The sequence below is a fragment of the Lethenteron reissneri genome, chromosome 44 (genome assembly GCF_015708825.2).
Source record: "Lethenteron reissneri isolate LAM-NWPU_2019-01 chromosome 44, ASM1570882v1, whole genome shotgun sequence".
Lineage (NCBI taxonomy): Eukaryota > Metazoa > Chordata > Hyperoartia > Petromyzontiformes > Petromyzontidae > Lethenteron > Lethenteron reissneri.
Window position 1 is genome coordinate 873,643 of NC_083822.1, and position 27,943 is coordinate 901,585.

The 27,943-nt window shown below is 43.7% G+C and overlaps 1 protein-coding gene across 1 annotated transcript in view; it reads right to left on the minus strand.

Moving 5' to 3' along the window:
• LOC133353676 (carbonic anhydrase-related protein 10-like) overlaps positions 1–27,943 on the minus strand; it is a 468,369-nt gene that overhangs the window by 23,757 nt on the left and 416,669 nt on the right. The window contains exons 3-5 of the mRNA XM_061570106.1: positions 25,416–25,558; positions 3,222–3,407; positions 2,192–2,287 (exon numbers count right to left, since the gene is read on the minus strand). Coding sequence (XP_061426090.1) covers positions 2,192–2,287; positions 3,222–3,407; positions 25,416–25,558 — 425 coding nt within the window. The remainder of the gene's footprint in view (positions 1–2,191; positions 2,288–3,221; positions 3,408–25,415; positions 25,559–27,943) is intronic.

Below are 27,943 nucleotides of genomic sequence, written 5' to 3' on the forward strand. Positions count from 1 at the left end.
CAGGGTAAATCTTTTTGCAGATGACACAATACTGATTACTGCTGGCCGCTCTCCGGATGACGTGATTGCTAAGCTCCAGGGTGATTTCAACAAACTACAACATCAGCTAGTTGCTCTTGAACTAGTCCTGAATACCTCCAAAACCAAGGTGCTATGCTTCTCACCAGGACTAAAGCAGGAAGTTATTTTTCCACCATTACATTCTTTAAATAATTATCAAATAGAGCAAGTCAAGATCTATAAGTATCTTGGGGTCATCCTGGATTCAAAACTAAAATTAGAAGATCACATTGATTATATTGGTAAAAAGACAAAAATAAAAATTGGTTTTCTGTATCGGCACAAGCACTGCTTCCCCCTTATGTTCTGTTTGGAATTGATAAAAGCTACCATACTGCCTCTACTTGATTACTGTGACTTCGTATACAAATCAGCCCCAAGCACTGTACTGAAGAAGCTTGACTCAATTATCACTCGGCCTTAAGATTTGCATTGAACTGCCCATATAAGACTCACCACTGTGATCTCCACATTGGGTCAAACTTAACATCTCTTAATGTTCGACGGCTTGTGCATCAGATCTTATTTATTCACGATGTACTTACAAAAAAATCCGCAGACTATCTGCTGGATCTCCTCTCTGTTTCGAAGAACAAATGTGACCTAAGTTCTTCGCTCATGTATCAGCTTCACATTCCTTATTGCTATACAAATACTGGAGGAAGTAAGGGCCTTTGCTATTGAGGCACCCAGGGTCTGGAATGCAATTGCCAATAAACTGCAACTTGAATAACTACCTATGAGATCTTCACTCAAAACTGCTCTCGAGGAGTTGTACACCCCGAGCTACCACTGCTATTCAGTGTCCTAAAATAAAATGTTTTCGTTCCGGATGACCGCTGCAACGTATGATATTGTGTTTTGATTTAGTGTGCTGATCTTTAAAGATGCATTTGAAAAAATGTGATACTCCTACTGATGCTCCTGCTGTTGTGGAGTGACTCATGCAGCCAGCTATGGCTACAGGGTTTAGTGGTACATGTTGTTTATGTCGTTTATTGTGAAATTTCGGTAAAAGTTGCTATGATCACTGTTACATTGCTTATGGCTTTATTTTGGTGATTTCGAAAAGTTTTTTGGTTTGGCCATGTTTGTTTGTTGTAGTACGGAGTTAGAATTATGGCTTTAATCTAAGTTGTCTTGTGGTTGTTGTTGTTGTTTGACTTGCATCCCGCTGGGATTTTTGCACAGCGTTGATGTACGGTGCTTTTTTTGTGGAAGACTTTGCAGTTTTTTCCTGGATTTTCTGTTTGCACATAGTCACTTTAAGATGTTTTCTTGATCATGTTTTTGTTTGTTGCGGTTGCACCCGATTCAAGAGCTGAATGGTTCACAGGGCTATACCAAATAAATTAAACTGAAAAATGAAACTGAAATGCGTGGGGTCGTGACGAGTGCACAATGCACGATGCCAAGCCTGCGGCCCACTGAGGTGCAGGAGGGCTGCTCACGTGGCCCCACTGACTATAGTCTGGGTTGCCCATCGCTGCCCACGGTGGCGAATTATTAACTCTATCACCTGGTATACAGGAGGACGTGAGTTCGATCCCGACTCTGACGCCTAGTGTATATTTGGAGTTTGCTTGTCTCTTTCTCTCTCTCCCTGTGGTCACGTGTATTTTCCTCCGGATCTTCTGGGTTTTTTCCCCCACATCCAGAAACATGCATTTAGAGGATTTGGCTGCTATACATTTCCATGTGATGATCAGCCCACGTGATGATCAGCTCAGCTATCATTTGTGATAGCCAGATCTTCTTAAAAAGAGCTACAGTATACAGCTCAGTGGGCCTTACCTGGTAAAATAAAAAGTTGAAATTGTAGTTTGTATAGCTTCTTTAGTAAAGTTTTAAAGTGCATTGCTCTGCCTGATAACAGTGGGTCACATGGTCCAGTTGGCGCTCGCTTGATCTACAAACTCTGTGGTGGAGGGACAGCCTCTTGGTGTAACGTGCTGCAATGAGCACTGGTCACGTTTATTTGCACAAATATTTCTACCCATTTGTGATGGACATGAAACTCATGGTAGGGTAGAATATACATAATCTATAACAACAACAACGAAGACGAGCAATAAGACTGTTAATTCATTTCTGCAAAAAAAATTCCGATAAAAAATGAAGTAACAATGACCTTCATAAAAATGGTGACGATGGTGAGTCCTGCTGGGTTGCGGGCTGCGTCCGAAACGTTTGTGTAGAGCTCGTGGTTGTAGTGAATTAGCTGCACCTAGAAAAAGCAACCGAGTGTCAGTGCCTCGCAATTCACCGCCACCGTTGCAACGTGCAAGGATAACAGAGGGTGAAACTTTACACGAGCAGGTACTTGCTGAACTTCTTTCGCACCATACATAGCCAACCGTGCTAATCAGTTTAATACTTAACACTGCAGGATAACCACTTGGTGAGACAAACACGCGAAGAATGTAAAAAACACGTGGAAAAGCGATAAAAAAAATCCACTACTGCCACTCACACAATATTATTTGGACTTCTGGAACAGATTTCAATGGGTGGGACTTAATTTAGTTATTGAAAAAAGAGGGCACACACTTCAAAGTGTGACCAAGCGATCAACTGATGAGACGAGGGAAGGGAGACGGATTGCTGGCGAGGGAAGGGAGGGAGATGAGGGAAGGGACATGGATTGCAATTGTGCACGTCTGATATCAGAAAAGTCAGAAAGTGGGAATTAAGATACAGTAGACTCTCGATTAATCTGCGCTAATAATGGGGAGGATGGCTGCAGATAATTCAAAATTGCGGATAATACAAAAATATAACCATTTTCCATGGATCTCTCTGCCAAAAATTAATAGACCGATTGAAACACGTACTCAGTGACAACACTTTCCTGCTCTACTGTACTATAGAGGCGATCACGTGGATTTCGAATTAACCAGAGCACTTATTTCTTTGGTTTAAGCACGTGACTTAGAATAAACATTTCCAAGAAAAACAATGTATAAATGTGTTTAGATTATTAATTTGGGCTGATGGGAAATTCCATGAGTAATTAATTTACGTCAAAATCTCAGGTGTGCGTGGTTAATCTGCAAATCGGAAAAATGGCACGCAGATTAATCGAGAGTCTACCGCACCTTCATCTGGAATCGTAATTAAATTAATGATGGCACTGTCGCGATCGTCGATGTTGCACTTGCCTCTCCTGCAAACGCCTGTCCGTTCAGCATGTGCTCTGAGCCTTGTCCATCCTTGCTGCCAAAATGGAGTCGGATCTCCTCCAAGCGGTTGCCATAGACGATGGGGCCTCCAGAGATATTGACGAGGTGGTCCTTGTCCAAGCGTAGCGTCATGTGCCGACCCGTGTTGTACATCGTGCCACTGACCTAGAGCAGCAGGGTCGAAAGCGCTTCCGTTTGTCATTGTTACGTACTTCTAACACAGTCTTTGTTGTTCTCCTATAATGTGGCAGTGATAGTAATTGCGTTCCTGAAGAACACCGCGTTATGGGAAAATCGTGTTATCATAAAAAATATACAATATAGGGTAAAGCAACAGTCCGCGATAACTCGTGACATGCGTACGCAGGCCAAACAAAGACTGAGATGCGTGGGTAGCATCTAGAAGCATCCAGCAGCATCCCAGTGTCTTGTGCGATGCTACGCCGAGGCAGCCGTGAGACTGCTTATTCCGACTCACACGACGTAGTTCCGGTCACTTGATCACGTTATATATAATTCGCGTCATGAAAACAATACGCAGAGTTATAGGAGAACAGACTATACTGTGCACAAAAACCCAGAAAAGTGGAAAGCTAATTAACCAGATTCAGAGCACAAGATTAATAATAAATAGAAGGGTATTTAAGGTGTCTTTTCTAAAGTATTTGTCGACATAAGTAAGACCTTGCGGAATCCCACGGTTGGGGATGCTCCGCTCTACAAACTGGAATCCGTTCACATGTAATGGAGGTCACTATTCACAGCATACACACTTGATAGGGTCCCATTGTCTCTATGAACGATACATTTTAGATTAACGGTTTTGTTTGCGATATTACTGGACCCACCAATTTCGGTCAAGCGGAGCGCTCCTAAGTGGACTTCTATGAGCATTTTAAGAGCAACTGGCTGCTCGCTTTTCAATGGTTAATGTGCGTTGCTTATGCAAACAGCTCTCTGGAATACTTTAATATTATAAACTATGTTTTTAAAGTGAAAAAAATCATATTCTTAGGTTTTTTCGGTAAAGTCACGTAGGTAAAACATTAAAATTAATAAAAGTAAAATCAAATAAAAATCACGACGTTTCGGAGGCAACACAAGCTTCCGTCTTCAGGTGGAACCGTCACAGCCACGACAGCTGTATCAAGTAAATGAGAGATTGCAGGAGCTACCACTCCGTTTATATAATGGTTGGAAAGGGGGGGAAGGGCCAAGTACAGCACACTTTTTATTCATATGGTAAGGTGAGGCTTAAGAGGGTGAGCCTTTGTTATGGAGAGGTACGGTTTGTGACTCAACCTGTGACAAGGAGACAACAACTAAACATGGTAGACCTGTAATAGTTGTCTGTCAAATAAGATTGGCCAAATAAGTGTAGTTAAATCTTTTTTGCATGGTTAATCACATCTTTCCAATGATTACTCAGATTATTTTGAGATGGGTGGTGGTGGGAATCCGGTTTCACCACCCATCTCAAAAGAATTCTCTCATCAAAACGCTATACCACAGAGCCCATGGCATTTCTGACCAACACCACCTGGCCGGTGAATTAAGACATGTACATCGGGCCCTCAGGATGAATGGATACTCTGACCGCACTATCCGCCAAGCTGTTTCTCCCACCACACAGAAACAGCCACATGAAACTCCGACCAAAACTATCACGTTACCATACATAGCAGGCGTGACCAAAAAGATCTCCAAAATTCTAAACAAACATAAGATCCAAGTCCGATTCAGTACAGTGCATAAAATCCGTGATCTGATTCCATCTGTGAAGGATGTCGTTCCTGACTTACAGTATCCTGGAGTCTACAAATTGAGTTGCATTTGTGGTGATTGCTACATTGGAGAAACAAAACGTCATGTTTCTGATCGTGTCCACGAGCACAAGTCAGATCTGAAACACAGAACTGATTCTTCGGCCGTTGCCGATCATTGCTACAACTCGATGGGCTCTCATGAAATTGTCTTTTCTGAAACCAAGGTTCTCTGCAAACCTCCTGGCTACCATCAAAGGTTTGTACACGAAGCCATACAAATATACAAACACAGACATAATTTCAACCGTGATGATGGTTACAAACTGAGTAATCATTGGAAAGATGTGATTAACCATGCAAAAAAGATTTAACTACACTTATTTGGCCAATCTTATTTGACAGACAACTATTACAGGTCTACCATGTTTAGTTGTTGTCTCCTTGTCACAGGTTGAGTCACAAACCGTACCTCTCCATAACAAAGGCTCACCCTCTTAAGCCTCACCCTACCATATGAATAAAAAGTGTGCTGTACTTGGCCCTTCCCCCCCTCTCCAACCATTATATAAACGGAGTGGTAGCTCCTGCAATTTCTCATTTACTTGATACAGCTGTCGTGGCTGTGACGGTTCCACCTGAAGACGGAAGCTTGTGTTGCCTCCGAAACGTCGTGATTTTTATTTGATTTTACTTTTATTAATTTTAATGTTTTACCTACGTGACTTTACCGAAAAAACCTAAGAATATGAATCCTTGCAGTCACGAAAGCTTCCAATCTAGAATGAAACAAATCAACTTCTGATCATCTTGGAACAAATTAAGCCTTTTAACGTGAATTTCCTACATTTAATTTACGATCATTTTAATTAACGACAGTTTTTGTGGAATATAATAAAGGTTTTTGGGTTAGATCACACAAGTATAAATGTGTCATTAACTCACCACCACCCGACACGGCCAGTAAGGTTTGTCACGTAAACAAACGTGCTAATTAGTTACTAGTTCAGCACACCGGTGTATTGGAGAGTAAATCCACAACATTTGCCACTTGACTACTGTAATGTTTCGCCGGTAATTACATCCAGCATCACCATAATTCTGGAAAATAAAGAATTGGCACGTTTTGTTTACATGACAACCCTTACTGGTTGTCTGTGTTCGGTGGTGGCAGGTTAACGAGATAACATTTATATTTATGCGACCTAACCCAGAAACTTATATTATGAATGTTGGTCGCGAAAGCCTACGTGTCAAACGAATTATTATCATTAACTGAGGGACCACTGTATTTCATTGGAAAAAAAACTGGGATCTCAGCATCACCCGCACCTCTGATTAGCACGGTTGGCTAAGTACGTTGCGAAAGAAGTTCAACATACATACATACATATGTACATCACCCAGGTATAAATTTGGGATTGTTGTGCCCTCTACAGAGGCCCCCAGGCCTGCATCTGAGAAACCGTATCCCGAGATCCACAAGAGCCACATCGAAAAGTAAGCACTATGCCGTCAACATTTAAGATCATCTGACGGACACACCTCATTTTAGTTGCCGAGCACACGACCAAAACCCCAAAAACATCGAGCGGCCAGAAAAGAGGTCGTGACAAAATGTGTGCAGACAAACACATATGCACGCTTGAACCTCACAGACGGCACTGGCAGGAAAGTGGTGGTGATGGAAGGGTTGCTGATTTACAAACTGGAACAGGCATCTTGAGTTGTGCACACGATAGGATGTTTTTTATGTTTGGAGATCACCACCGTTTTCTTTCCCCCTCAATCACCTGTGTAAACTTGGTTAGATATCAAGAGAAGGATGTTTTTTCACGTTGGTAGATAAAAGTATTCATTCGACAGGCATCTAACGCGTAGGCTTTCGCGACCAATATTATTCACGGTAAACGTTTGTGTGGGTTAGATCGCTTAAAGGTAAAGGCGATGAAATCAAATACATTTTACTGTACATTTGTGATTCCTCCAGTATAAATAAATATTCTGAGTCTGAAATTAACCCCCTGGGTCCTTTCACAGAGATGACATCACCAAACCCCGTTTATGATCGAAAACAGGAAATCTTCAAAATTCTGGCAATCGTCTGAAGAAACTGGTTGCAAAGCACCAGCAAAACGTGGTTAACTGAAATTTTTTGCTCTGTAACACACATATTCTTAGGTTTTTTCGGTAAAGTCACGTAGGTAAAAAATAAAAATTACTAAAAGTAAATTTAAAAATAAAATAAAATTCACGACGTTTCGGAGGCAACACAAGCTTCCGTCTTCAGGTGGAACTGTCACAGCACGATTGCTGTATCAAGTAAGAGAAATTCCAAGAAAACAGTCCTTGTATATATGCTGGTTGAGGGTGGGAGGAGCCAAGGCAGGCCCCTATTATTATTGTGAGGGTCGGTGCGGCTGAAGCACGCTGCTAGGAATGAGCCTTTGTTGTGTAGACTGGTTGAAATGGGAGGTTCCAAGAGTTGTTAAGGTGCGGCTGATGTAAAGGTGCGGTTGCTGTAAATGGGACTGAGCCTTTGTTATGTAGAGGTGGTGCGGCTGAAACCGCTGCTAGGAATGAGCCTTTTTTGTGTAGACTGGTTGAACTGGGAGGTTCCAAGAGTTGTTAAGGTGCGGCTGATGTAAAGGTGCAGCTGCTGTGAATGGGACTGAGCCTTTGTTAAGTAGATGAAACAGCACTTTGCTACTTTGCTGGGATTCATTCTAGATTTGCCAAATATGTGTGGTAAAACTTAAAGCAGGAAAACCAGTGTGTAAAAAAGCAGAATAAACTATATGGTAACTGAAGAATAGTGCCTGTCAAGTAAGATGGTCCAAATATGTGTAGTTAAATATTTTTTGCATGGTTAATAACATCTTTCCAATGATTACTAAGTTTGTACCCATCATCACGGTTGAAATTATGTCTGTGTTTGTATATTTGGATGGCTTCGTGTACAAACCTTTGATGGTAGCCAGGAGGTTTGCAGAGCACCTTGGTCTCGGAAAAGACAATTTCATGAGAGCCCACAGCATTGTAGCAATGATCGGCAACGGCGGAAGAATCAGTTTGCCGTGTTTCAGATTTGACTTGTGCTCGCGGACATGATCAGAGATATGACGTTTCGTTTCTCCAATGTAGCAATCACCACAGCTGCAACTCAGTTTGTAGACTCCAGAGTATTGTAAGTCAGGAATGACATCTTTAACAGATGGAATTAGATCACGGATATTATGTACTGTACTGAATCGGACTTGGATCTTATGTTTGTTTAGAATTTTGGAGATATTTTTGGTCACGCCTGCCATGTATGGCAACGTGATAGTTTTGATCGGAGTTTCATGTGGCTGTTTCTGTATGGTGGGAGACACAGCTTGGCAGATGGTGCGGTCAGAGTATCCGTTCATCCTGAGGGCCGATGTACATGTCTTAATTCACTGGCCAGGTGGTGTTGGTCAGAAATGCCATGAGCTCTGTGGTATAGCGTTTTGATGAGAGCATTCTTTTGAGATGGGTGGTGGTGGGAATCAGGTTTCAAGTAGGAATCTGTGTGGGTGGCTTTCCTGTAGACAGAATGGCTATCACTGGTGATTGCTACATTGGAGAAACGAAACGTCATATCTCTGATCGTGTCCGCGAGCACAAGTCAGATCTGAAACACGGCAAAACTGATTCTTCCGCCGTTGCCGATCATTGCTACAACGCTGTGGGCTCTCATGAAATTGTCTTTTCCGAGACCAAGGTGCTCTGAAAACCTCCTGGCTACCATCAAAGGTTTGTACACGAAGCCATCCAAATATACAAACACAGACATAATTTCAACCGTGATGATGGGTACAAACTTAGTAATCATTGGAAAGATGTTATTAACCATGCAAAAAAGATTTAACTACACATATTTGGACCATCTTATTTGACAGGCACTATTCTTCATTTACCATATAGTTTCTTCTTCTTTTTTCACACACTGGTTTTCCTGCTTTAAGTTTTACCACACATATTTGGCAAATCTAGAATTAATCCCAGCAACGTAGCAAAGTGCCGTTTCATCTACATAACAAAGGCTCAGTCCCATTCACAGCAGCCACACCTTTACATCAGCCGCACCTTAACAACTCTTGGAACCTTCCAGTTCAACCAGTCTACACAACAAAGGCTCAATCCTAGCAGCGGTTTCAGCCGCACCACCTCTACATAACAAAGGCTCAGTCCCATTTACAGCAACCGCACCTTTACATCAGCCGCACCTTAACAACTCTTGGAACCTCCCATTTCAACCAGTCTACACAACAAAGGCTCATTCCTAGCAGCGTGCTTCAGCCACACCGACCCTCACAATAATAATAGGGGCCTGCCTTGGCTCCTCCCACCCTCAACCAGCATATATACAAGGACTGTTTTCTTGGAATTTCTCTTACTTGATACAGCAATCGTGCTGTGACGGTTTTACCTGAAGACGGAAGCTTGTGTTGCCTCTGAAACGTAGTGAATTTTATGTTATCTTTATTTTACTTTTATTAATTTTAATTAAATTTTTTTACCTACGTGACTTTACCGAAAAAACCTAAAAATATGAATCTTTGCAGTCACGAAAGCTTCAAATCTAAAACTGTAACACACAGTCCGTGTGCCGAAGTAGCAAGCGATTGACGCGTTTTGTTCACAACTTGACAAACCTCGCTAACTGGTTGTGTCGGGTGGAGATGGGCGTAAGACAAAAACGTTATCGTAAAAGATGGGCAGCCCTTACGTAAAATTAAAATAATGATTTAGTCCTTCAGCCTACGAGCCTTCTGGAAAAAAGATGTGGTCCAGCAGGCACCTGTCCCAAGCAGGCACCCTCCACACCAGCCTGCTCCATCAGCCCGTGGCTTCTGCTAAACAGTGCTCCTGGGCTCTCGTGGAGAAACCAGCTCTCGTCTGTTCATTAATTATTTTAATTATAACTGGCAATCGCAGTAAGTTCCAGTTATAGCAGAGACACCATAATCTCAAGTGGCCTGATCACTATCAGTGGAAACATCAATAAACCCAACAAATTCATTATCACGATCCACATTATAATTAGTGCCATCCTTTTTATATATATCCAATTAACAGGTTTGGCTACGTACGTTGCGAAAGAAGTTCAATGTACCACATACATATACTTTTTAAAAGACCCATCATCGTTTTTACACCCAAAGCCATCAGTAGTGTATGACTTGAGATAACACGCGTCACGCTTTTGGTTGTGATACGAACATGCAGTGAACAGTGGGGGCAACCGGGGACACGGACAGTGGGGCGCGTGATACAGTTGTTGTTGCGCCAATTAAGGGGGTGAGGTAATTAAGGGACGCTGCAGGTGTTAGGGGTAACCGAGGATGCTGGCGGGTGATTGGTTGAGAGGGTGAGTGGTTGATGACTGGCGCCGGGGTGTCTACGATAACAGCATCACGTGAGGCTGGGGGCGAGTAGCGAAGCGGGGGATGACATAATTAATTGGGGCTGATTGGTTCGGGGATAAAGGCCGTGAGCATATGGAGATACGGGAGTCATTGTTAGGGTAGCAGTGGACAAGAGGGTATAGTATAAGGGAGCAGTGGACAAGAGTGTATGGTATGAGGTAGCAGTGGACCAAGACAATACAGTATACGGTAGCAGTGGAGAGAGAGTACGGACGGAGTAGTAAGGACAGAGCGAGTAGAGCGTAGGAAGCAGCGGAGTAACGGACCTTGGTGGAGAGAAAGAGAGCGAGCGAAGCGGCGGAGCGGAGCGAGCGAACAGAGGGACATTGAGTGAGGTCGATGGAGAATTCTGCATTGAAGAGTATGGAAGAACATTGAGCGATGCTGTTGGAGATGTGAACTATATGCGAAATAAAAGGAACGAGAAAGACAAAGAAGTTGTTGCGTCAGTAAGAGTCCTACAGTAGTATCATTACTTGTTCAATATTTTTAATTAGTTCAATAGTCAGAATTAGTATTACTATCATGGCTATCATCATTATAAGTTATATGATTACCAAGACCAAGTTGATGAAATGCAATGACAAAGCTTTCCTTGGCTTAAGCCGGATCCGAGTGTAGTTCCCACCCTTTGCTCAGGATTTCTGGGGAAGAGCTTGAGCCTGGGCCTGAGCCAAACCATGGGTTTTGTGAAAGTAACGGAGCAGCATCAATAATGAGCCGAGCCGGGCTTAGAGCCAGAAACGTGAAGAATAATATGGGTCTGAGGTCTCAAGTGCTTTTCGGGGTTTGTTCTTTCCCACCGACGCCTGCTATTGTTGCTCCCAATATCGCAGCACTGTGGAGGGCAGCGGCTTTCTTGCACCCTCTGTCGTTTGCAATATTTCAGGGATTGTGAGCTCCCTAATACAGTTGTCGTTTCATTGTAGATGAGAGTGAAAATTAGCTCCTGTCCCGGGGGGTTCCGACGTCCGCATTGACTTCAAGCCTAGAATCACCTGAGAGTGATGATATAATCGTCCATTCAAATGTGTCGTACGAGGAATCGACTCGGACCATTGGGAAGCAAATTTTGTCGTGCGACCCGCCTGTAGGGCCCCGCGTGCACTGTGCCTTCAAATGAATACGAACAAAGAATGTGACTCTTAGTTTTTATGCTATAACTTAAGCCGTCTTTTTTTACTTCTCAAACAGTTATTTTTCTTTTCACTCTTGAAACACAACACATACGCTGTCCATTCAGATGTCCTTCACCAACCCACGCTGACAGGCGTAGTGAAGCGGTGGCGAAATGTTATCTCCCTCGCCTGGTATGTAGGAAGTTGTGGGTCCGATCCCGATCCTGACGCCTGCTGTATCTTTGAAGTTTGCGTGTCTCTCTCCCTGTGGTCTCATGGATTTTTTTCTCCGGGTCCTCAAGTTTTTCCTCCACATTTAGAATCAACATCATGCGTTTAGAGTATTTGGGCTGGTATAAATTTTCACATGATGATGATGAGCCACTTCATTGAGCTATCATTTGTGATAGCCAGGTCGCCTCTCAAAAAGAGCTACATAGCTCTTATTACCTGAGAATATAAAAAAAAACAAATTGTTTTGAAAAAAATATAGGTTTTACCCTTTCTGCCAATAAAACAGGTGTTAAGACGTTCAAACATCAAATAGAAACCTTTTGCAAGGAATTAAGTCTGCATTAACCACATGCACTTGTGGTGAACATGAAAAAACATACTCTTATAATATATGCATTGTCTTTGTAACTGATTGGCCTACACCAATGACAGCCTTCTTTAGGGCCGAGTCTCACTACCAGTGTCAGACCAGAGAAGACAAAGAGTACAAATAATGTTGAATAGAAGCATAGTCAAATAAGCCTCACAAGCGCACGAGGGCCATGAGAAGGCCCTCACCAGCAGTGGACTGACAAAGGGCTGTGGATGCTCACAATAAAACTCGTGCCTGTGATCGTTTAAAACAAAACTACGCATTTCATCTGCCGTGGGATAAATGAATGGCGAATTACAGTTCATATGTCCACCTCGGTCTCCAATTGTACTCATTGGCAGATGTAAAGGGAATTTAAATGATAATAATGTGAAGACCACCGAGGCCGGCCCAGGACACATTGGCGGGACTATGTCACTCAGCTGGCCTGGGAACGCCTGGGAATTTCCCAGGAAGAGCTAGAGTGTGTGTGTAGTAGTGTATAGTGTAGGGTATAATAGTGTATAAGAGTGTGTAGTGTATAGTTTAGGGAGGTCTGGACCACCCTACTCAACATCCTGCCACTGTGACTCTCACTAGGACAAGTGGACTGAGAAACAAGTGAACGAACAAATGGATTCTGCGCATGCTATTCAGACGTTGAATGATACGTCAAGAGACCCGTGATGCTACCTTCTTGCATTAAAAATGCAAAAAAATTATTTCACGGCAATCGGGATTATTACAGCATTGCATTAGGCATCGCACATTTGTAATTAACAGATCAAAGTCATGAAACCACAATAAAATGAAAATTGTAAATGAACAACTTTAATGTTGTGCAAGTGTAATGAGAGAGCGCCATCCAGTGGGGGCCGGAGGGTAACTGAGTACAGGCACTATTATGTAATCGGCATCCAATCCTAAGAGGGAATAACATCATGGCCAAAGGTGACGGGCGGAGTCAGGAAGGATGCTTCGGGAACCATCGGGAAGGTTCCTCGAGGGGGCGTGGCTAGAGGCAGAGCCTAGCTCCACCGGGGTGAATATAAGCAGAGGCAGGGGAGGACTCGAGGTCGGTGTGGGGAGCCTTGGGTCTGGACTGCGTCGCTGCTCATCAATTCCTCTCTGCGCCACCGACCACGTGGCGGGTTCCCCAGCGAAGCTCGTCTCTTCTCTCCAGCGTGCCGCCAGCCAACAGCGAGACCGGGGGAGCGGAGTAAACCTCGCTGGTGGACCAGAGAGAGAGACGCTCGTCTATGGTGTTGTGCAAGGGGAACGACCCGGAGACCGAAAGAGCGGAGCTGTGCAGTACCACAGTTAATAAAGAAGCATGCTGACAAAGATCGTCGTGGAAGTCATTTATTACACAAGTAATTAAATATTAAATTCGCCATGCATTGCTGCTGATGATATAAGTGCACATGGCATACGTTATTAATAATACGCTCCCACTCTCACCACTGCTATCACATTTATATTTAGACATTTGCATTCACCCGCTGTCAGAAGCCACATTTGCATTTGCAAGAAGGGGCATCATGGTGGGGAGGTGTTAACTTCCTCACCTGGTATACAGGTGGTCGTGGGTTCGATACAGACCCTAACGCCTTCTAGATTTGAAGCTTTCGTGACTGCAAGGATTCATACTCTTAGTTCTTTCGGTAAAGTCACGTAGGTAAAAAAATGAAATTCAAATTAATAAAAATAAAACAATAAAAATCACGACGTTTCGGAGGCAACACAAGCTTCCGTCTTCAGGTGAAACCGTCACAGCAAAATATCTGTACCTTATATAGTGGTTAAGGGGGGAGGAGCCAGGAAGGGCAGCGGGGGAGGAGGAGTTGTGAAGTGGTCAATTACTGCTTTTGTTGTACTGCTGGGTGGGTAAATGAATTAGATACGATTAAGCCGCTCTTTGTTATGCTGTTTATGCGCAAGTCACTGTGGGATGAATGGACTCGTGGTCAGGGACGTGTTGCGCAAGTAACTGTGGATGTACATAATAGAAAAAGAGCGGAAATGCCCATGTTTATACCAGTGTTGGCTGACAATAAAGAGTACTGTTAAACGTTAGGGATGTTAACACTCGGTGAAGTAAAATAGTGCCTGTCAGATAAGATGGTCCAAAAATGTGTAATTAAATCTTTTTTCCATGGTTGATAACATCTTTCCTGGCTCCTCCCCCCTTAACCACTATATAAGGTACAGATATTTTGCTGTGACGGTTTCACCTGAAGACGGAAGCTTGTGTTGCCTCCGAAACGTCGTGATTTTTATTGTTTTATTTTTATTAATTTTAATTTATTTTTTTTACCTACGTGACTTTACCGAAAGAACTAAGAGTGTGAACCCTAACGCCTGTTGAATATTTGGAGTATGCATGTATCTCTCTCCCTCCCCATGATCGCCTGGATTTTTCTCCGGGTCCTCCGGTTTTTCTCTACACTTTTAGAAACATGTGTTTAGAGTATTTGGCTGCTATAACTTTCAACGTGATAGGTTGCTTCGTTGAGCTATCATTTGTGGCCAGGTCACTCCTGAAAAAGAGCTACATAGTTCAGTGGGCCTTACCTTGTAAAATAAAACATTATTTGTATTACACATGTGTATTGACGGAGCGAGGCCACGCTAGGAGGATAAAAGGGGACCCCGAGCGAAGGTTCGGGGCTGTTGCTTGAAGTGGAATCCCGTCGGGCTGCTGGAGTCTTTGTCACCGTCTTCACCATCTCGGTGTTGTAAGTCAGGCAGTCTGTTAGTTGCCCTGACTGAAAGTGTAGTTACCCATTGTACCCTGTGAAGGCTATAATTTCCACCATTTGGGATGGACCGATCAAATCGGCTTGCGTTGCAGGTACCGCATGGATCCCGCACCTCCGATTCGCGCGGTTGGCTACATACGGTGCGAATTAAGTTCAACATACATACACTCCCATAGAGACCCATAGACTCTGGCAGAGACTCATAGACTCACACAGAGACCCACAAAAACTCACACAGAGACCCAGTTTGTTGTCCTTCCCCTGGCGCGATTGGCTACATACGTACATCAGCAGGAGGTGGCGATTGTTTCATCCAGCAGTGGACCAATCATTTGCTGCTTATGATTGAAATATCTAACAATAAAAATAAAATTTCAGCCCAAGATGTGTGTCTTTTGGAGCGGTAGTGTAGCGGTTAGCGATACGCTGCGCTATGAACCTGGCCACCCGAGTTCGATTCCCACTCACGGCCAACAGCGGTGACGATTATCTGAACGGGTACCTGGGCCTCCCCTAGGTCGACTCAGCCTCAAATGAGTACCCGGTACGTTGTGTAAAAACATCGCCACTGGGGAGACAAAGGCTGCCGGGCGTGGTGCTGGCCACCCACCCTCTTCATGTGCCATGCCGGCCTTCATAGGTATTTGCTAACAGCACTTGCCCCAACAGTCTGTTAAAGGCTATAGGGAGAACCTTGTCTTTTTGGAGCGTGACGGACGAGTGTCGTGCATTGTAATGTTCCTGCTGGCTAAAACAAGTTTTATTCAGTTTATCAGTTCTACGACTTGGAACGGATCATTATCAAGTCCAAACTCGACTATCGATGTTACTGATTATTGCTTAATCACCCGACCGCAAATGCAAACGAAATGAGAGCTTGCGATTGGGTGGGGGGGACCTTCAATGAGCCTCCTCTAGGCCTCGTCCTATTGGTCAACCCTGGTTCTGTTTGTGTGGGAGGGGTTCAAATCGGCCAATGAGAAGACGGTGCATCCCCTTCTGGAGAGGTCCCCACGTGTACCGATCGATTCCTATTTCAATCGATTGCACACAAATTTATTTCAAATGCCACGAAAAATAGAAGGAAACTTTCATAACGCTCGAAAGAAAACTTTTTGAACATTTTGTAAGGTTTTTTATTTTGTTAATAAATCCCATTTAACTTTTTTATTCTTTCAATCAAACTTTGAGGTGGGGGCACCTCCGAAACGCCTCGTGCAGTTCACCGGCCACTGCTCCACTGTAAGCCACGTACTTCGGCCATGCACCAACACAGTGTATACCCTGCTCCTGGAGATGTCGCCCCCATATGTACCAATCGATTCCTTTCTATTGATTCTATTTCAATAGATTGTACACAAATTCAATTGAAATGCCACGAAAAATGAAGGGAACTACTTAAAGCTATCCACTTTCATAACGCCTGCGAATACAACTTTTCTAACGTTTCGTAGGCAGAAGTAAAATTTTTTTTTTATTCTGAAATCGAAAATTTGAAATCAAATGTTTTGGTGGGATCGACGACCACTGCTCTAGTGCAGGGGGGTTGGTAATATCTTCGACGGTAACAAAAAAACTCAATATTTCAAGAGCCGCACAATGCAAATGTAAATACGGGAGACGGTGGTGGTCCCTAAATAAATAATGATGTCACGAAGCAACGGCGGTACTTAAAGAGCCGCTGGCATGCGGCTCCAGAGCCGCAGGTTTGCCCGCCCATGCTTTAGAGCAGGGGTCCTCAAACTACGGCCCGCGGGCCACATGCGGCCCACCGAGGGCATTTATCCGGCCCATGGTCACTAATTGGGCTGCGCTTGTGAGCACTAATTGGGCTGCGCTGGTGAGCACTCATTGGGCTGCGGTGGTGGGCACTGATTGGGCTGCGGTGGCGAGCACTGATTTGGCTGCGCTGGTGAGCACTGATTGAGCTGCGGCGGTGGACACTCATTGGGCTGCGCTGGTGAATGGTTCAATTGACTGGACTTGCCCCCCAGGCCTAAGGCTGCCAGCCTTCCCCTGGCAGCGCTTGACTGGCTCTCCCTCCCTCAGCTCCCTCACTTGCCCCTCGGCTCCACTCCCAGTGATATTCCCGTGTGCTGAGTAAATGATAGAGGGGTAATAACAGAGTGATCTCTGATCTCTGGAGGGGCTGCCTGCTGTTTTCCCGTGCTGGTCACTGACAGACAGCCGAGGAGTAGGAAACCCAATTTAAATGACAGTAAGTGCATTTATATTCGGATTGCTATTCAATTATATGAGGTTATATGTTGTATGTTGTGTAAGCCCCGGTTCATACTGTTGCGATCTCTGAGCAGTGCGAGTTCAGCCATATGCTTGTATGGCTGAACTTGCATTAGATTCGGAAGAAAAAAGACACATGTGCCTTCATTTTTCCTGCAGTGGAATCGGATCGCATGGGTCTTCTCCCCCATGCGATCAGATTCCTATGCGAGTTCGCAGATCGCACTGCGATCTGTGAACAAAACTGCAGGTGTAATTAACCTTTTAATGGCACCCGCACTAGTGTGAGCCTGAGGTAAAAGCGGAGTTCCCCCAATCAGACTGCATTGATGGGCAGTGCAGTCTGTATGTCTCTGTGTGGGCAAAGTTATTGCTAGTATATTGTTTTTGTAGCGCTGTATATATATTGGTATTTTACTAATAGCAATTTTTACTCCCTAGGAAACAATGATGTCAAGAAAGAGAAAAATTGACTCGGAGTGTAGGATATTCAAAAAACAGTGGACTTATGATTACTTTTTTTCATGCAGTACAAGGAAAGAGCTGTGTGTCTGATATGCCAGAATATAGTGTCTGTGTTCAAAGAATACAATTTACGTCGACACTATGAAACTCAACATAAAGATAAATATGATTGTTTGGTCGGAGAAGTGAGAAAAGATAAAATATTAAAACTGAAAAATACATTTACAACTCAGCAAAATACTTTTGTGAAGCAGAAGCAGCTAAATATTTCATCACTGCGAGCAAGTTTTCAAGTTGCCAAGCTAATAGTGTGCACTGGCAGACCATTCGTTGAGGGAGAATTTGTTAAAGAATGCCTTCTTTCTGTTGCCAAAGAGATGTGTCCAGAGAAGGCCGATTTATTTAGTACGGTGAGTCTTTCAGGACCTACAATTACACGGAGGATTGAAGAAATGGGAGACAATTTCCATCAGCATTTGCAAAACTCCGCAAAAAAACTTTCCTATTTTTCCTTGGCACTCGACGAAAGCAATGATGTTCATGATTCTGCACAACTTCTAATTTTTATTCGTGGGACGAATGACTATTTCGAAGTCACAGAAGAGCTTGCTGCACTGCAAAGCATCAAAGGAACAACTACAGGAGAGGATATCTATGAAAAGGTTTGCCAAACTGTGAATGGTTTGGAGCTGAACTGGGCTAAACTAGCCAGTGTGACAACTGATGGTGCTCCTAGCATGGTGGGGTCTAAGAAAGGAGTAATTGCTCGCATTAACCAAGAGATGGACAAACATAACCATTCTCATCCAATAGCCATACACTGCCTCATCCACCAACAAGCGCTGTGTAGTAAATCACTGAAGTGGGACTCTGTTCTGTACCACACAGAAGTCCGTTGGCTGAGTCGAGGGAGAGTTTTGAAACTTTCTATAACTTACTTCCACAGATTACAGCTTTTCTGTTTTCAAAAAACAAAGAAGTACCAGAGCTCAATGATGCAGAATGGAAATGGCACCTTGCCTTTCTGACAGATGTAACAGAGCTACTCAACAGTTTCAATGTGCAACTGCAAGGAAAGGGGACGCTCATCTGTGATATGCAATCACATGTCAAAGCATTTGAAGTAAAATTAGGCCTCCTCATCAAACAAGTGAAGGAGGAAAACTTCTGCCATCTCCCCACAACTCAAAATCTGTTAGCGGAAAAACCATTGGTTGCATTCCCAAACAAAACATGTGTGGATTCACTGGAAACATTGCAAAAGGAGTTCCAATTTAGATTTAAAGAGCTTCATCTCCATGAACAGGACATACAGCTTTTCCGTAACCCATTTTCTATTGACATTGAAAATGTGGATACAATTTACCAAATGGAACTGGCTGAACTGCAGAATTGTGACTGAAAGACGCATTCAAGTCAAGCAGCCTTCATAATTTCTATGCATTTCTCCCCTCTGAGACATATCCTCATCTCAGGAACCATGCACTCAAAATGGCAACCATCTTTGGCAGCGCTTATGTCTGTGAACAAACTTTTTCCAGAATGAAACATTTGAAATCTCCAACCAGATCTAGACTAACGGATGCACACTTGCATCACTTGTTATGACTAGCAGTGACAAATATGGAACCGGACATTGACCATCTCATTAGCCAAAAGCAGGCCCATAGTTCCCATTGAAATACTGGCAAGTTTGTTGATTTAACTTTACTTGTTCTTCATTTTAAATATTGTATTTGTTCCCGTTTTGTTTCTTCACTTCAAAATAAGATATATGCAGTGTGCATAGGAATTTGTTCATAGTTTTTTTTAACTATAGTCCGGCCCTCCAACGGTCTGAGGGACAGTGAACTGGCCCCCTGTTTAAAAAGTTTGAGGACCCCTGCTTAAAAAGAGCCGAATAAAGTAAATTCAGTTTAAAAAATAAAAACTGCCCGCACAGGGGCAGCCAAAGAGTAGCAGGTTGCCGACCCCTGCTCTAGCGTATGCCACGCACGCATGCCACAAGGACAAAGATCCCCCGTATAGCCTTTACAAGACTCTAGGCTAGGGGCTAGTGTTGTTGATGAGCACCAATGAAGGCCGAGACAACATGGGAGGGGGTGGGTGGCCAACACCACGCCTGGCCGCCTTTGTTTCCCTAGTGGCAATGGCGGAGCCAGGATTTTCAGGTAGGGGGGGCAACCCCTCCAGCAATGAAAAATGATAGGAGTTGTTAGTAAGTAAAGACTTGTCCCTTGCTTTTTATTCGACGCATGTGCGGCGATGGCGCAGCCATCGATCGAGGGTCGAATTCGAGCCGTGCGTGATCGCCATCGCGCTCACTGAAGGTGAATGCCTTCAGGGAAGTCATGTACTGTATACGCAACTGCGCACAATTCTGAGTCACTTATAACTGCTTTGCCGTTACTTATTGCCAATTATGGACTCAGACTATTGTCCTATCATCTCATATAATCCCTGGCACATAATAATATGCGACACAGTGGCAGTGGGGGTCGCAAAATGCCGATTTATTACTAATAAACCCCAATGATTCGATCGAAATTAGGGATTCGATCGGATCATTGGGGGGGCACGTGCTACCCCCCTCCCCCCACTGGCTCCGCCAGTACCTAGTGCCGATTTGTTAGACATTGTACCAGGTACTCATTTGCGGTTGAGTCGACCTAGGAGAGGCCCAGGACCGGTTGAGATAATCGTCACTGGTGTTGGCCGTGAGTGGGAATGGAACCCGGGTCGCCGGGTTTGTAGTGCAGCGCAGCGCTAACCACTACTTCAAATGCTTAAATGCTACACCCTTGGGAATTCGTGGATAGCACCAAAAATAAGCGGTTCGCCCCATGGGCAAGATGTAATTTATAGACACGGTGTTTACTGGTGACCCGTTGTGCAGTATACAAAACAACATACAGTCAAGAACATTGCCTCAGACACTTTTTCAATTACTATACACAAATTTATGAGGTCATTGTTACGCCCCAAAGTTGAAATGTAAAAAGTTATTTTATCCGTGGTATACCCATATATTCTATTCCGCCATTTATTTAGAAATGCAGCTATAGCCTAGGGTCAGAGTGTAAAACTAAAGCTCTGTCCATGATGAGAGTGATCATGTTATTTAATGCTAAAGTGCACACAGTGGCTTTCCATTAGGACATCAAAATTGCAAATATTGCCCCGAGGCTCTAGGATTACCATACAGCTCTCACTCTCGCGCTCGAGTGCCCAGAGATTGATAATTTCCACGGTCCTCATTCTGAATCCAGCCATATTAAATATCCTGCTCTACATGAGGTCTTATATATGAAGAAAAAAAGTATGCAAATAACTGTACAGTACTCCTAATTGGTTGCCCTACGAATGGCGTTGCAGTTATTAAACATATGCAGGTTGTCCCATGAGCCTCCTCGTCCTCAGATGCCGTCTGTATAAGTGGGCCATTAAGACATTGCCTAAGCTAATCTCACTGCAATAATCATAATCCTAACCTCCACGGATTAGCAAAGCTTAACCACTTGAACCTCAAGGGTACTTCCGACAAGGAAGAAAGCTGAAATGTGGTACATAGGTAGCTTTTAGGACATAAACAACAGGAACAATCTGAAAATCCGAGATTTATCAAATTAAGGCCCCCAAATCTCGATTTTAAGTGCCCCATAAACATGTTTATGAGTTACTCTTTGGTTCTATCGGTAAACTACAAATGAAAGAGAAAACAAACCTAGCAAACTTAGAAATATAATGCAATACAACACAGAGAGTAGGCTAACATAACAGTCAACACCCTACCTGGTTGATTACGTTCTTCTAAAGATTGCTAAGCAGAGAGAGATAACACAGAGACACAAAGAGAGAGACACACACATAGGCACACAGAGAAACAACGCCTCTGCGTCGAGGCTTTAAATCAGTTTCGGCCGAAAGTCCATTTTTTACTTTAAGTATACTTTCGGTTTCGGCCGAAAGTTAATTTTTTACTTTCGGTCTGGTTTCGGTTGCGGCCGAAACTGACATTGACTTTCGGTCATCATTCGTCAACCGAATATCTATTTTTAGAATATAACGCTAGTGCTACGTCTATCACTCTGCCTATCGTCGGTCAGTCGGTGCTAGGCAACCCTATACGATAGGCTGCAAACACACACACGTCAGCAGCAGCAGCTTGGGAGCGAGGTTACAGCCGCAACCATGGTCTGCTATATTCTTAGGTTTTTTCGGTAAAGTCACGTAGGTAAAAAAAAACATTAAAAAGTAAAATAAAATAAAAATAACGACGTTTCGGAGGCAACACAAGCTTCCATCTTCAGGTGGTACCGTCACAGCCACGACAGCTGTATCAAGTAAATGAGAGATTGCAGAAGCTACCACTCCGTTTATATAATGGTTGGAGAAGGTGGTGGGGCAAGGGCCGCATACTTTAGTAATATGGTAAGGTGAGGCTTAAGACTAAGAATAGACTGCATAACAAAGGCTGAGCCTTTCCATAACAAAGGCTGAGCCTTTGTTAGGGATAGGTGCGGTTTGTGACTCAACCTGTAACAGGGAGACCACCACTAGACATGGTAAAACTGTGATGGTTGTCTGTCAAATAAGATTGTCAAATAAGTGTAGTGAAATCTTTTTTGCATGGTTAATCACATCTTTCCAATGATTACTCAGTTTGTAACCGTCATCACGGTTGAAATTATGTCTGTGTTTTGTATGGCTTCGTGTACAAACCTTTGATGGTAGCCAGGAGGTTTGCAGAGAACCTTGGTCTCGGAAAATACAATTTCATGAGAGCCCACCGAGTTGTAGCAATGATCGGCAACGGCCGAAGAATCAGTTCTGCCGTGTTTCAGATCTGACTTGTGCTCACGGACACGATCAGAAACATGACGTTTCGTTTCTCCAATGTAGCAATCACCACAAATGCAACTCAATTTGTAGACTCCAGGATACTGTAAGTCAGGAACGACATCCTTCACAGATGGAATCAAATCACGGATTTTATGCACTGTACTGAATCGGACTTGGATCTTATGCTTGTTTAGAATTTTGGAGATCTTTTTGGTCATGCCTGCTATGTATGGCAACGTGATAGTTTTGGTCGGAGTTTCATGTGGCTGTTTCTGTATGGTGGGAGAAACAGCTTGGCGGATAGTGCGGTCAGAGTATCCGTTCATCCTGAGGGCCCGATGTACATGTCTTAATTCACCGGCCAGGTGGTGTTGGTCATAAATGCCATGGGCTCTGTGGTATAGCGTTTTGATGAGATAATTCTTTTGAGATGGGTGGTGGTGGGAATCTGGTTTCAAGTAGGAATCTGTGTGGGTGGCTTTCCTGTAGACAGAATGTCCCAAGGATCCGTCAGGCCTCCTCTCAAACAGAATATCCAAGAATGGTAGTTTACCGTCTTTCTCCACTTCCATGGTGAATCTGATGGATGGGTGTCTAGAATTGATGTGGTCCAAGAAGTGGTTCAATGCTGGGAGGCCATGTGGCCAGATGACGAAAGTGTCGTCCACATACCTCTTCCACAAGGAAGGACGCAGGGTGGATGTTTGGATGGCGTCTGATTCAAACTTTTCCATGAACATGTTGGCTATAACTGGTGACAAGGGGGAGCCCATAGGGGTACCCTCATTCTGTTTGTAGAAGGTGCCATTCCAGGTAAAATAAGTGTTGGTGAGGCAATGCCTAACCAGCGCAGGTACATCAGAATTCAATCCATGTTGGACTAAGTCCTCAATTATTGTTAGGGTGTCCGGTACTGGGACTTTGGTGAACAAAGATACTACATCAAAGCTGACGAGGATGTCATCAGGAGATAGTACCATGTCCTTAACCATAGAGACTAATTGGGTTGAGTTGAGTACTGCCGAAGAGGTCTTGCCTGTGAAGGGGAGCAGAGTATCTGATAGAAAACGGGCTAGTTTGTACGTAGGAGAGTTTATCGTCGACACGATGGGTCGTAGCGGGGTGCCTTCTTTATGGATTTTGGGAAGACCATAGAGTCTGGGAGGTCTAGCCGCCAATGGTTTTAGAGAGCGACGTTTGCTTGGTTCGATTAGGGAAGTCGAACTCGTGATGATACATCACTCGTGATGATACATCACGAGTTCGACTTCTATTTCATTGTTTTTGAGATATTTCCGATTCAAGCAGGTTTCAACAAAATAATGCGCATTTTATGACATTAAAATCGGAATAATTCGAAAATGGTAAAAGATAGGACCTTACTCTCATAAAGTATTATTGGTAGAAACCTCCTGGTTACACCAGCCCACAGGGGATTATTGTGTCCGTCCATCCATCGTGCAGGGAGGGGCTGGGTGGGGAGGGGCTGGGTGGGGAGGGGCTGGGTGGAGAGGGTGGGGAGGGTGGGGCTGGGTGGGGGGTGGGAGGGGTAGGGAGGGGAGGGTGGGGCTGGGTGGGGAGGGTGGGAAGGGGCTGGGTGGGGAGGGGAGGGTGGGGAGGGGCTGGGTGGGGGGTGGGAGGGGTGGGGCTGGGTGGGGAGGGGCTGGTCATCCCGTGGTGCCCTTATAAAACGCAACGTTTAACCTACTCACGCCGGCTTGTGCCCGCCCTCACAGTCGGGAATAATTGCGGAATACACCACGCTGCCGTTGACCCTGGCCATTGATCGAGCAACCCAACGTTCCTACCAGCTCCCTCTTTTTGTTCTTTTTAATAAAAAAAAAAACAATCTTTAAATTGAGCGGTTTCTGGTGGGTATGTCTTTAAAGATAAGACGTTGAATTTAGTTGTCAACAATTTTTGTTTCGAGGAAAAACATAATTTTTTGGAGTAGTTAGTGTTTGATCATATACAAATTGTAAAAAATCATATCAAGTTCATTATTATATTTATTGAAAACTATGTCCTGGCAAAGATAGGCGTTTTGAACTAGTATGTAAATAATATGTAACTTTACATATGCTAATAAAACACTTTTGAGAATGTTATGTTTTATCTGCAACAACTCTTATCCACTATATTTTTCTGTAGTGATGTTAAATGGATCACTACGGCGCGTAGCGCTAAGTGCTGTAGAACAAGGAAATATGGGTGCAGAGGCTAGCACGCCGTGCAGTACCATACAGCGGGTCGCTAGGGGCGTAGTACCGGGTGCTAGCAGAGAGCAGCCACTCCGCCAGCGCAGAGAGTAATTGCCACATAATTGGTCACTGGGGACCGAGGGAACACGGGAAGTGTAGCCAGTAATCGTCTATAAAGTTCCTGGAGGGGGCGTGGTTAAGGGCGGAGCCAGGCAGGTGGGAGATGCAAGGTAGTCTGGAACCTTCGGGAATGTTCCAGAGGGAGGCGCAGCCGAGGGTGGAACCATGCCGCGCCTAGAGTCATAAAAGGGAGGCCCCGATCGAATATTGGGGCCATCTGCAGGTGAAGTGGAACCCAAGTGCTACATCTTCCATCTCCGACGTCGTGGGTCATACAGTACGTTGGCTGTTCTGATCCGGTTATAGTTACCCTGTGTGCGCAAGAGATAAGCGTATTATAGTCCCGTATGTAACGAGTGTAAGAGTTAGGTGCATTATAGTCCCGTGTGTAACGGTGTTATGTAGTGTAGAATAAATGTTGTTGCCTTCTAAATAGTGTCTCCGAAGTGACTCACTACACTATGAAGAAGGGGCATAGACTGAAACGTCACCTTTTTTCCTTTTAAGGCCACAGTGTTATTGATGAATGTTCTTCAAAGACCTGTAATGTGTAACAAACTGTACATTGCATCGTGTTGCTCAGACAATGTAGACAAGACAATGTGGACAAGACAATGCTCACCATTCTTCCGCCAGTGTTGATGCGCAGAGGCAGCAAAAAGGGGTCGAAGATCATCCGACTGGTCTCGATGTTGACGGGTGACTGCTTCTTACCTACGGAGCACAGGCTCCATGCAGAGTTTACCAGGCCCCAGAATGCCGGGCCTACATCACACACACACACCGGTGGCAAAACATTGGAAAAACGTGACCGTAAATACTTTACGTTTTACTGTGAAGAATTTGTCAGGAACGTTTGTGGACATGTGGACCTGCTTATAATTAACTTGACCCTGGTTCTGTTCGTAAAGGAGAATTAGTCCACTCACATTTATTTTTTCAGACAATATTCCCTGACTAGAATGTTTTTTTTTCAAATTTAGTGTATGTCTAATGTTTGCAGTTTTAAGAACATGTATGCATTTAAAATATATATCAGAAAACTACTAAATTCGAAATTAGTTGGACATGACAATGTCGCTTATGAGGGGGAAAAATGTGGTTTTGCAATGAACATGATTGAGTGTAATATCGTGACCTCCATCTAAAGTACTACAGCTGATGGGTGCATTGTGTAGCCCATGCCAGTCGCGTGTGTGGCCCACAGGGCCACCATATCGTAGGAACGCGAATGCACGAGAGACCTCTCAGTCCACGGTGACATACAGCAGGTGGAGGGAGGCTGTGCACTTTTAAATCCACACATCAAATGTAAAATATTACCAGAGTACGACATCAACACACTTTGGTTCTTTAGGTAAAGTCACGTAGATATAAAATAAAATAAATTAAATCACGACGTTAAATCATGAAGCCATCCAGATATATAAACATAAACGTAACTTCAACCGAGAAGATGGATACAAATTGAGCAATCATTGGAAGGATGTTATTAACCAGGTAAAACCTTAACTGCTTTATGGTGTTGCGTTCATATCCGCATCTCCAGTTTTCGTCAGCCTCCCACTCCCAGCCCCGCTCACTTCCCCCCCCCCTGCCGGCATTTTTCCGTACTCGCCCTTTAATCTCTCCTAGCAGTGCTTCACTTGGCAGCGCTCCACTACCCCTACCCCACACCCCCTCTCTATCTATCCTCCCTGGCTCCTCCCCTCTCTCTTACCTATATAGCCTCTTTTTATAGCAGCCCTTTTGCACACTTCAGCAATTGTTTCTTGATGTGGTTGTCCCACCTGATGACAGACGCTTGTGTTGCGCCCAAAAAGTCGTGATTTAATTAATTGTATTTTATACCTACGTGACTTTACCGAAAGAACCAAAGAGTATGGATCCTTGCAGTCACGAAAACTTCAAATCTAGATTTATTACGACATCAACTTTAAAGAAGAATTAATGGCAGGTTTGTAGATTTCAGCAATATGCGAATGAATTATTCCTTCCACTTGCTATGTTTTAACCACACATTTCCCTGGGTTCATGTAATTTCTAATACACATCTGCAAGAATCTGTATAATTACACCTTTGGTTCTTTCGGTAAAGTCACGTAGGTATAAAATAAAATATATCACGACATTCCGGGCGCAACACAAGCGTCCGTCATCAGGTGGGAAAGCCTTTCCGCCTATGTTAATTTACTTTTTGAACCTAATGCGCTCCGGTCAGAGCTGTCATTGTTACCCAACTACAGTGACGCTTCAAGTCACGTGGTTTCGTCTGCATGCACTACAAGCACGCACTGTTGTTTTCGTTGCTGCTTGTGTTTTTATCGTCAAATTTTCTGGTGTTTTAGCTACACTATTGTGGTAATTATTATTTGTGCACCTATATCAATAACTTTTTTGAGAATGAAATCGGAATTAAAGGAAATGTTGTAATTTAAAGGTGTAATTTTAATTTTGCTAGTTGTTTACGTCACTATTATTGCCATTACATTAAGTGATATACGGAAACGATTTACGAGTAAAATTAGTACAAAAAACATTACTAAGGATTCTGTATGGTCTGGGACCGGCGAAAGTCCATGAGGGGTGACACCATGAGTTACCGCACTGGGTGACACCAACCCTAGCGACGCCACTGTATAGCAGGCAAATAAATCCAAACCAGTGGATTTCAAACTGTGGTACTGCGCGTACCCCTAGGGGTTATGTGAGCTCTCATCACGGGGTATGCGAGAAAAAACACATTTTATGGCGAAAGAATAATATGTTATTGTGCTTTGTGCCTTTTAAAATAAAATAAACTTACTACAATAATAGCTACTCCGCGAGTTTATTCCAATACCATGGCTAGCTCTTAAGGTGTACTTTATACAATTTGAACTTATTTCCTTATGTTTTTTTTAGTTAAGGCGCATCATGGTAGCATTATGTTATCTTCCTTGTCTTACGTGTGTCTTTCCCCGTGGTCATGTGGATTTTTTTCTCCGGGTCCTCCAGTTTTTTCCTCCATGGTTGGAAACATGCATTGTGATTATTTGGCGGTTATAAATTTCCACATGAGCCACTTCGTTGAGCTATCATTTGTGGCCCGGTCGCTTCTGAAAAAGAGCTACATAGCCCAGTAGGCTTTACCTGGTAAAACAAAGTTTA